The sequence below is a fragment of the Ascaphus truei genome, chromosome 4 (assembly GCF_040206685.1).
Source record: "Ascaphus truei isolate aAscTru1 chromosome 4, aAscTru1.hap1, whole genome shotgun sequence".
In the NCBI taxonomy this organism is placed as follows: Eukaryota; Metazoa; Chordata; class Amphibia; order Anura; family Ascaphidae; genus Ascaphus; species Ascaphus truei.
The window spans coordinates 263,077,026-263,089,043 of record NC_134486.1 but is presented as its reverse complement, the minus strand read 5'-3'; the positions used below and the strand labels follow the sequence as shown (position 1 = coordinate 263,089,043).

Sequence of the window (12,018 nt, the reverse complement as noted above, 5' to 3'; positions counted from 1 at the left end):
TTAGTCCAATTAATGATTATTATTACTAACTAACTAACTAACCAACCTTATTTGTTTCTTTGAGGTGGTGAGTATGAATTTAGACAGGGTAATGCAATTTATGTGGTCTACTTAGATTTTGCAAAGGCTTTGGATACAGTTCCACAAGGTTAGTGTACAAAATAAAGCAAATTGGACTCAGGTTGGGCTAAAGTTGTGAGTGGAATACCTCAGGGATCGGTACTCTGACCCCTGTTTTTTAACTGGTTTATTAATGACCTTGAGGTTGGCATCGAGAGCAAAATCCCCATCTTTGCTGATGACACTAAATTGTGTAAGGTAGTAAAATCAGAGCAGGATCTAATTTCTCTCCAGAAGGACTTGGAGAGACTGGAAACGTGGGCAGGTAAATGGCAGGCGAGGTTTAATACAGATTATGGTTATGCATTTGGGAAACAAGAATAAACAGGCAATGCACAAATTAAATGGGGATACATTAGGGGAATCCTTGATGGAGAAGGATTAAGGAGTGCTTGTAGACAGCAGGCTTAGCAATAGTGCTCAAAGTTTTGTAGTAGCGGGAAAGGCAAACAAGATCTTATCTTGCATTAAACGGGCAATGGATGGAAGGGAAATAAACATAATTATGCCCCTTTACAAAGCATTAGTAAGACCACACCTTGAATATGGAGTACAATTTTGGGCACCACTGTTTAGAAAAGACATTATGGAACAAGAGAGAGTGCAGAGAAGAGCCACCACACTAATATAGGGGACGGACAATCTACCGTATGAGAAGAGTCTAGCTAAATTAGATGTATTTACATTATAAAAGAGGTGTCTAATAGGGGATATGATAACTATATACAAATATATTCGGGGTCAGTACAAGCAGCTTTCAAAAGAACTATTCATCCCAAAGGCAGTAATCAGGTACACCCCAGGCTCCCAGCGGTGGAGGCTCAGACCTCCTGTGAGCCACAGTTAAAGCACCACATACCCCGTAGATGCCCTATCTCCCAGAGAGTGGGGGAAGGAGGGCGACACATAGATGCTGCCTGCGCCGGAATACAGCTGCAACTGCCGGTTATACACTGATTGCCTTCAGAATTCTGCACTAAAACCCATCCCACGCGGTGAGATTTCTGCAGCCAGACTAATTGGATTAACACAGCAGGGGTCCCTGCATTTGAATGGGACTCAAGCTGTGTGAATCCTATCGGGCGGCGAGTCCCATCCAAACACAGGGACCCCCACTGTGTTAATCCGATGGGCCATTACAGCCTTCTATGGACCATCTCACAAGTTACTGCGAGATGGTCACAGATTTTCCTTGGCAAGCAGTCTAAATCCGGCAGTTGCATCTGTATTTCAGCTCAAGTTGCGACAAAATAACGACTTTTCCCTTTGATACCTATAGCACGGAGAGTCTACATCGTATATCAAGGTAAATATGGGACAAAAACTGTGCACCACTTATACAGTGTCAAAGAAAAAAATCAAATTGAAAACAATAGTATTTTTCACTGCTACATATAGTACCACGTTTTTGGCCCAGAATTTCCCTACTTTTACCTCCATATATAGATCTGTTACAAACATGGAAGTAGTTTTGCCTCTGGGGGAAATGGTGTGTATCCGATGGGTCAACTACAATAAAAAGATATTATTAAGAGCTAAAACGTTGTCCATAATCATTTATGAAGTGTGCATCAGCGAGACTACTTCCACTCCAGCAGAAGATAAGCCGGTTCCCTACCACACTCCCCAGCCGGCAACTTCCCAGTAAGATCGAGATTGAGTGCAATCAGGACCCCTATCTTTCTACTATTCATCCATACGTACCTATGTGTGTGATAGAACAAAAGAACTTAGTGCATGTGGCAGAAAGCTGGCTTGCAGCATTGTTATGAAGTTGTTTTGCAAACTTAGATCATTAGATTTCTGAAAACTGCCTAAAGCCACCTGAACGCAAGGAACATGGGTGCACATGTATAGTGTAAAGAACTAATCCCTACTGCTAACCAGTAGGATACTCCCTGTGCTTCATTAACTCTCTTCCACCATCTAAGAAAGGTAAAATAATCAAAACAGTATATTGTCCACTTATGACCCTCTTTTCACCTCACCTGGTACAGGCTGGCAAGGTGATGTTTGGTTTTAATCAAGAATGGCTGGTTAACCCCTGGATGGTCCACGTCATGTGCTGCTGCTGCCAACAGTCCAAGCATTATGTCCAGAGGTGTGAGGAAGCTGGCAAGCTGTCAGGAAAAAGCAGAGTGAACCTGTTACAAGTAAAGGTACAGTAGTATTTGCAATAATAGTGGTAGTGGTTATTTTACCTCACTATTACAGGTATAGGTACAGTAAGTAGTATTTGCAATAACCAGTTTTTTGTAACTATTGTTGTAGTTCATATTCAATATTGTTGAGGATTGTCGTTGTATTCTTGTACATTTGTGGGGCTTGTGATGCCATCTGTAACAATTTTTAGACACGTTGCTTGTGTTACTTGTACTGTAACTAGTGACATCAGAAAAAAATAGTCTAACTGATAGTCATAACCAGGCATCTGAAAGAGGTATTCATGATGTATATTATTGATGACAAATAAATATGTGATCCCTGGGATCTGCCAAACAGTCTAACATGCAATTCGACTGCCATCATGACCTAATGGAATAAACCAGTCCAGGTCCTTTGGATCAGCCCAGAAATGTATCTCATCCATAGATAATACGACTGTAAGCCCTGGAATTGGAGTGTCTGACTAACTAAAGAAGATGTGGCAAAATGCGTGGATGTTTTTATGTTATGAAACCCTGCTTAAAGTTAAAGTTTGAATATACAGTTACACTGAATTAATACTAGTATAACACCCTTTGACTCGCTAATAGCCAGAATACCCCTTTCTAATTACTGTCAAAGACAGACTATACTGTATTTATTATTAAGATATGTTGTTTCAAGATCTGAAATTAACTATGCTTCACTGAAGCTCCATGAGCAACATAGTAGCATCCTCTCTTTAAACATAGTACTACAGTCTATTAGCTTGCAAGAATGTATCTACAAACATACCCATAATAGAAATTAATAAGTCACAACATAAGCACCTTTATCAACTGAGTATATGCAGAGAAGAGAGAGACATGTGTATATATGTATATACATGTGTTAGTGTATAAGTATATGTATATACTGTATATGTTGCATACACACTACTAACATAACCAATAGTAACTGTGTACCAAAAATGAGAAAAATCAGAAATTGATTTTATTTAATTCATATATCAACAACATACATCAAAAAGATTATAGATATTAACATGTCTGTTATGGTGCTTGTGAGGGGTTCACCAAAAGTACCCTATGAGCATGGCAATGAAGGGGTTAATAGGAGGGATTAAAAGTAATTGACTGATCTATAAATGCCTCCCCACCTGCGGAGGGGGAGGTAGTTGTGCCGTGAAAAAGCACATTCCTAAGCTAAACGCGCATCGGCAATGGTAGACGACAGCTAATCATGTCACAGGAGAGAGCGCGCTTCACTATGGTATTTCTATACACATTTCGCTTGTTCCGTTAGTAGACACTTGCTGGCATCTTTTAACCAAGCACCCTTAACTAATTTTACTCCTCTCTGTCCCTGGATGTCTGAGCGCGGTTTCAATGGTGCCTCTGCACCTTGCGCTCCTTTCCCCCATACTGTCTGGGTTCTCTCCTTCACTATTCTTCCCCTCTATGCATTACCCACATATAACGTAATGCAACATTTAACTGGGCAGGAGAACTATGGCAAATGGAGACAGCTGAAATATTTGATATATTCCGGGGAATATGCAGGACTGAGCTATGACCTACATTGACACTGGTTATAGTAGTTACTTGTAACTGTGTTCATTACCTAATATATGAGGTTGACCTAATTAACTATTTATAGACAATGTAATATACTGCACTATTTGTGAAATTATATAGGAACATTATATGATATAGACACAAATGAAGGATTTATAAAGGGAACCTACCACTGACGACCCACTAGTTTCCAAGGCTACAGTTAGACTTGATCTCCTGTGTTTGCAGCATGATACGTGTTTAATGTTTTTTTCTGATTTTTTTGTTTTGGTGCCCCAGCATTTAATTTGAGCTTAGCTGTAAATCAAAGTTATCTTTTAGTCTGTACTCTGTAGTATTGATTTATTCTATGGTATTGAGTGCCATTTACTGAGATTCTGTTCTCGTTTAGTCTGATATATATTTCATTCCAGATGTGCACGTTTCTTTTGATTACCATATAGACTGAGCAGGGATTTTTTTTTTTTTTTATCTCTAGTCTGTTTCTTTATGCAAATGCAGCAGAAGTTATTGCACCCATCAATGCATTTAATAAGGAGAAGAAAAAAAACGCACAAAAATACATGTGTTAAGGAGATAACGAACACGCTACCATTGATTTCAATGGCAATTAGATAACCCGGGCATTAAATATCACGCCAATGGGTGCAATAACACTTTAATGTGTGCAATAACATCTGCTACATCTGTATGATCATGCATGTGGCCTCCAGTACCGCAGATCCTGTAATCAGTAATGTGACGTACCTTTGGCTCTTTCAAGTAGCAGTGCATAGCTTGAGTGACATCCGCAGCATGCACAGCGTTGTGGTATGGGTTTTGGCTGTGGTAGTCCTCTTGAACCATGACTAAAACAGAAAGCAAACGCTCATCCGTCTCCTCTTTCATGTTAACCATTGAAATATAAAACAAACTGTTTTCCGAGATGGAGAAGTAGACAAAACATATCACAAATCTTCCTTAAGGGGTGTTTTGTTAAGGAAGAGATGTAACCCTGATGAAAGAACTGAAATATTGTTTCTACCAGTCATGGACGCTACAACCTGTTCCATATTGAGAAAATTATTTGTTTACATTTCTGCTCTCATGGCAGAGAAAACAATTAGCAGAATGATGTTGCCAATTATGGGTAAATGAGTTGCACAATGAAATAACTGTCAAGCAGAGTTAATTCCACACTTAATTGAAATACATTTTCAGTTTGTTGATAAAGCCTTGTATAACATTAAAAATAAATAAAATAATAAATAACAGTATGGGTCTATTCAGGATTAAAAAAAACTTGTGCCTGGGCCTTAACCCTGCTATGGCCTTTCCTACTAAGCATGGATCGCATTCACTGCCGAACTGCCTTCAAAATAATCACTAAGACGGACTTCAGTGGTCCGTGGAATTAATCACAATATTTCTTAAACTATCTTGTGTAATTCTCATTTACCTCTTTCCTGCCAGAGATGCTACAGCTGCAGCGGCCGTTATTCAAACAAATCACGGCACCGATTTCGTGTGCGCTGCTGTACTCCACGCAGCATGAACGCGGCCAATCGCCCCAGGCACCCGCGCTTATCGCGATTGCTTCGTTTGAATTTCATGGATTCTGTTTCTTTGGGTGCAATGAAATGAATGAATTGTAATGTGTACGGTACTGTGCTACTGTGTCAATTTCAGGTGTTTAAAAACCAGAACACTAAAATGCAATTTTATGCACTCGCCTGCACTCGCGTCTTAAGGCGGTAAGGTTGGAAGAAACCCGCGCCATGACATCAGTATTCCGATGTACACAACACGTGAAGTGTTTGAATAATGGCCGCTGCAGCTGTAGCAACGTGTTGGCATCACGGGCAGTGAATAGGTTAAGGAACTAGCTTAATGTTAAGAGAACAATAAAATATAACATAAGGTATTGACTGAGGATGCTCCAAACACAGAAGTGTTACCTACTGTACCTACATTGTAGTACTGCTGTAAAATAAACTACCCTGATAAAGATTTAGGGCCAAAATTACTAAGCAGTGCTATGCCATAAAACAGCGTCTGATGCCGGAAGATACCTTTTGGCCCATGGCCAAATGGGCCGTAAGGTGTCTTTCAGCACCAGAGCGTGTCCTATGGCACAGCACTGCTTAGTACGTATGGACCACAGTGCGCTTAAGTGTGCAGAAAGCACTTGGCATCACTTCATAGTCTCCATGACACTTCTTACAGGCACTCATACAAAGTATATAAAAATAAATATTGCACCTACCTAAAAATCTGTGCAATTTCACCATATCTAGCTGGAAGTGGTGAATAAGTCCGTGGACATTGAACAGATGACACAGCAATGTTACTAAGCTGTTACCTAAAGGAGAAGGAAAAAACAATGTTAGCGACACTGGTGTGTACATAGATCTGTTAGTGCTTGGGATTGAAGTAGCAATCTGTACAATTCCAATGTTATTTTTATTATTACCTGAACCACAAGGTTTCCTAAATAAGAACTGCCCTGTTCTTAAGCCCCAGAGACCTACAGGTAAAAAATTATTTACCTTGTGTCGGCTCTGGCATTTGCATAGATGAACATGTTGTTGCCCATTTGGACCTTTATCATGATCGTTGTAAAGGTCCCAATGGGACCGAAAACATAAATCTAGTAAACTAAAAAAGTATTTTCACATATTTACAGTATGCCAGTCACCCTGCTACAATGTATGTCCAATAGGAACGCTTCTGCTCCTGCTCCAGTCACGTGGTTCCCCAGCTCACACTGCTATGGAGTCCTGCAGCTCCCACGCGGGCTGAACATACACTGCTGATGCTGCCACCGCCACAGGACCTCTGCTGACCTTCCTAGATGTCGCCGCCATCTTCCTCACGGGTCTTCATCGCCCTCCGTCACTGACAGCAGGTAAGTGATGATGTATTTTCCAGCTACCCTGACGTTAACCGGCGCCGGGCCCACTTCTCAGTTGCCGGATCCGAGTAATGTTCGGGTAGCTGAAAACCTGCCGGGTAACGCCGGGTAATTCCGGGTACTCGGTACATCGCTAGTACATACCAATGGACTAAAGTAGTTGAGGATCGCGTAAGGTGGTTCCGTGCTATGCTTAATTATTAAGCTTGGATGTGAGCGAGATACCTTAATTTGTAACAATATATATTTTTATTGACAATGTCACACTATTGGTATTTTTTCTCTTTCCCCCCTTTTTATTTAAAAATACTACTGATCAATATTTTTATTCACAAATTAGTATATACAGTATGTGTAGATATACACATGAAAAAGTTTGTGGGTGCTGAGTCGATATGCTTTGTGCACTACTGTTGACAATGCAATCAAGTCAATAGAGATTTGTAAGGTACATTTGTAAAGTTAATTCAATTAGTACCATGTTGGGAATCTCTTACATGTGCAATAATGAGTCCAACAAGCAGGTGACACGTTTAGAATGTGCCAGAACATGCTGCATCTTCTCATTCTGGTGTTGGGGCATTTCATTGTGGCAAAACTTGTGTGTACAAAAACCTAGTAACATTCAAAAACGAAAGGTGTTGTTTTTTTTATAGAAATATCACCCACTGTCTGATACCATGTGACATAACTTAGCAATGGGCATACAGTATGTGAACTAAGCACAGTTGCAATTAGTTTAGGATACTTTGAGTATACTCGTTTTTAAATAAATGATGTGGGTCCATGAAGCCCAAGACTCGGTGGAGAACAGATCATTTATTTGGGCAATGCATGTCTGCTTTACATCATCACCATCTGTTTTTTTTATTTAAAAGATAATTATATTTATATTACATGATGTATTATTAAGCCAGGACTATAATAGTCACAGCTTATGCAGCTCACTCAGTTAATCTTTTCTATACACACCTTGGACAAGTTGCTGGCCCTGCTAAAGCACATGAGAACTCTAAAGCTTGGCACATGCCTGAAGTGCTACACGTACAGAAAACCCGCACTGCTATTGTTAACCTGTGAGGTGCTGACTGGATGGAGACGTGATAATATCGATTGGAGAAAAAGAACCCAGTCTTGTAGCACTCGTACACAACAATTGTATAGTGATAAATTTATCACTATACAATTGTTGTGTACGAGTGCTACAAGACTGGGTTCACATGCCTGAAGTGTCATCATTTTATTTTTATTTATTTATAAAAATGTTTTACCAGGAAGTAATGCATTGAGAGTTACCTCTCGTTTTCAAGTATGTCCTGAGCACAGAGTTATAAAAATACATGGTCACATTAAAAGAACAGGGTTAAACAGTCAATTCACAGAAATTTCATGGACAGATAGAGTTGGAAAATTGGGTACAGAGGATAAAGTGAGTTTCTGATTGAAATAGAGCAGCTTTAACATCAGCGAACGGCAGCAAACGGCTCAGAACCTTTAGCTGCCCTTCGGCTGTGCCAAAGGCTGTCTGCCTTTGGGGCAATGCAGATGTACACTGGAGTGTTGTAGATTCAATGCCGCTCATGAAGCAACTTAGAGCTTCTGCCCAGCCTGATATTAAATAAGAACCCAGATGAGGGTCACTGTTCGAATAAGCTAAGGTAAAGTGGCAGCAGAATGCATGCTGCAGTTCACTAATACTACACTCTTGGCAACGTATACAAAAATAAAAAGGTATATCCAGTGTTAGAGGCGTGATGTTATCTGGAGTATGGAGTACTATTACTTTCTATTTACAAGCTCAGTGAGCCCTATTTTTTATTTACAAGCCTAAAGTACCACTACTTGTTTATTTATAAGCTTGGAGTACCACTATTGTACTTTTTATTTATAAGCCTAGAGTACCCCTTTTTATTTAGACTTAAGGTTCAACGTTTTATAACATTTTCGTTTAATGGTACTTATTTTAGAAATGCTCTACATCCATCTGGCTATGTGGCATTGCTTTAATGAAGAATGCTACATCTAAATATTTGCGGTAATAGCATGAAAATAATGTTTACATTTTGTGTTACAGTACATGCATTTATACAGCTCACCATTTGTCAGGCGATCAAACAGGAAAATATCGAAATTCCACATTCCCACTTTAGATAGCATATGCTGTTGATACAGAAAGTATGATAGAATTATAACACAGTGCAAACATTCTCTTCATATAAGAGGCTTATTTTGGTATTTTCTTAGCTAATAAGTACACGAAGAAAAAAATTACCTTGTCAGCAGTTAATTATTATTCAATTCCAATGCATTATAAGACCCAATTGCAGCAAATATTGAAATGATTGTGGGTGTATCCCCTCACAGGAAAAGAAAAAAACACTAGTCCATAAAAAGTACAGGCATACCCCGCATTAACGTACGCAATGGGTCCAGAGCATGTATGTAAAGCAAAAATGTACATAAACTAAAGCACTACCTTTTTTCAACTTATCGATGCGTTTACTGTACTGCAACCGTCATATACGTTGCATAACTGATGTAAATAACGCATTTGTAACAGGCTCTATAGTCTCCCCGCTTGCGCACAGCTTCGGTACAGGTAGGGAGCCGGTATTGCTGTTCAGGACGTGCTGACAGGCACAGGCGTACATAAAGTGAGTGTCCTTAAACCGGGGTATGCCTGTATAAGTAGTACTGAGTATATACAGTTATACAGGTCTACAATAAATGCTCACAATTTCCATGTACACTAGTGTTCCTTATTTAATAATAACTTTATTTAATACAGTGCTTTTCTCCCAATGGGACTCAAAGTGCTGCACAATTACAGACAGTATAGTGCGCGGTACGCAGCGCTAAGGGATTTTACAGACAGCCCCTGCCTAGATGAGCTTACAATCTATGATTTTGGTGATTCAAACTCAGTGCCATTGCTTACAGAGTCAGTGCCTTTACTCACTGAGACGCTCTTTCTCCCTTTGTGTGACAGATTTAAAAAAGAAAAAACTCAATATCAATATTCAGCAGGGTTAAAAAAAAAGAGGATTTACCTAAAGCAATAAAGTTCCGACAAAAAGCTGCAATAATGTGATGAAATGCCAGTTTTTAGTGTGCTACGTCTTTAACATTCCTTTAGAATGGTGCAATGGAATGAAACACATTTTGGATGTCGGGCCATGCTAACTTGAGCACATCTATAGAAGGTTAAGATGAATCTCATTGGTTCAGTGCAGGATTTGACACTTGTAATGCTAATGATTGATTGCTACAAAACATCACCATCTGTTCCACAGCAGAAGATAATGTTTAATGATGTGAGAACACTGTATGAATATTACATAAAGCATTACAGCAGTATTAACATTACCGGAGTTTCTGCTCACTTATACCTACCATAGGTTGTTTTTATTGGCTTATTGTTTTTTCACTAAATGTGATATAGAAAATAATATATATATATATATATATATATATATATTTGTCACTGTGTAATCTGATTAAACGAAGGCATTTGGCATATAACAGCTTGTACAGGGTACTTTCCCAGACCAGAAAAAAAAAAAAAAATCAACATACATTGTGTGCTAGATACCTTTATCTGGTCTGTCCTGAACTAGAACCCTGTGGCCGAGCGTCACTATGCTCTGATCAATCAGGGCAAATAACAGGATGTTACCTAAAACAGGTACAGCAGTTATTGTCCCAGAGTTAGTGTTATTATTCACTAAGGTAATCATATGCACACATAAGGGCCCCAAGTGAACTCATTAGAAAAGCGTTAACGTTCCCTTATTTTAGGATGACATACCTGGGAAATATGCAAATTTACACCATTTGAATATATTTTATGTATTTAAATTAGCATATTTTCAGGTATCTCACCATGTGGAGCATGGTTACTCTATTTGGGAGTATGTACTGTAATTCAATTGGGTCTACTCATAAACTTGTTTGTCTCTCTCTCTCTTTCTCTAACTCATTCAGGTATGACTTAAATAACGATACGTAACAGAGGTCAGCGAGTCTGGGATGAATATTACATAGACTCGTTTGCATCTCATTTACAATAACGGGCATTAAAAATAACGCCATACTTTTTACGGGACTAAAACCTGATAAACGTTGTTATTTGCTTTAGTGGATCTGTGCACTTTTACGTGTGGGTTCTTGACTTGATGAGAATACAGAGTCTCTGATGCATTTCCTTTTATTTTTCAATTCTTTTGATAGACACAGAAGACTTTTTTGGATGCCTTCACTTTTTCAGAAATGCCTACAAATTCCATGAAGACCTCTGTCTCTGGCTCATATGCAATAAGCCATATACCATATGCCCTGTGCTAGAGTACAGTTCAGCTTCATTCAAATAAACGGGACTACAATCTCCTACAGCATAGGGGAAATGGTTTCACAACATATTGAATTGGTGGCCCTGTCCTGGTCCGCTTCCGGAATCTTTTGTGGTTCCTTACCCGTGCTTGGCCGAGATAGTCTTCATCCAATAAGTGCAGGGAAGCTTGTGGTACAATTCCACGTAAGAGTCTTGATGCATGAAAATACCTCTGGAAACTCAACAGTCTCTTTAACTTTTTCTTAGTGCCAATTTCTCCTGAGTGTGTTGTATCTGTAACAACAAACAAACTTGAAATGAAAGGAGGAAACTATGCCCCGTTCATTGTAATGGTAATGGCAGGAATAGTAACACGTGCCCCTTACAGAGCACTATCATTCTCTGGTGTAAAAGCAGTAGAAATCAGTGCAAATGCCTTTTCTGCCAGATGGCCCTGCAAAGTCGTGCTCTCAGACGCTTTGCAGGCCTCTCTGGTATTAAAGTGGTAATGAAATGTATCAACACAAGAACTTCTTCCAGGTATACAAAATGCCCAAGATCTTGCGCCATTTAAATGAAGCATATAGTATGAGATACAGAAAGACAAATAGACATGGAAATGTGACAGCACAAAGGTACCGCAACGCATTATAGACGTCTGGTACTGAGTAGAAATTGTCACTTGCAGCCATGTTTACTATGCCACAATAGAACTTCCAGAGCTGAAAGGTCTTTCATGGTATAACACCATTTAGTAAATATGGGTCTTAATACCTAAGCCATACTCAATTAGATTGTAAGCTCCTCGGAGCAGGGACTCCTCTTCCTTAATGTTACTTTTATGTCTGAAGCACTTATTCCCATTAACTGTTATTGATATTATCTGTTATTTATTTGATTACCACGTGTATTACTACTCTGAAGCGCTATGTACATTAATGGCACTATATAAA

The 12,018-nt window shown here is 39.2% G+C and overlaps 1 protein-coding gene across 4 annotated transcripts in view; it reads right to left on the bottom strand.

Annotated features, from left to right (window-relative positions):
* PDE7B (phosphodiesterase 7B) overlaps positions 1 to 12,018 on the bottom strand; it is a 372,458-nt gene that overhangs the window by 9,229 nt on the left and 351,211 nt on the right. For all 4 annotated transcript variants that reach the window (XM_075597407.1, XM_075597404.1, XM_075597405.1 and 1 more), the window contains 5 exons: positions 11,208 to 11,359; positions 8,832 to 8,895; positions 6,088 to 6,183; positions 4,590 to 4,690; positions 2,109 to 2,240 (listed from right to left, as the gene is read on the bottom strand). In XM_075597407.1, the coding sequence (XP_075453522.1) occupies positions 2,109 to 2,240; positions 4,590 to 4,690; positions 6,088 to 6,183; positions 8,832 to 8,895; positions 11,208 to 11,359 (545 nt within the window). The remainder of the gene's footprint in view (positions 1 to 2,108; positions 2,241 to 4,589; positions 4,691 to 6,087; positions 6,184 to 8,831; positions 8,896 to 11,207; positions 11,360 to 12,018) is intronic.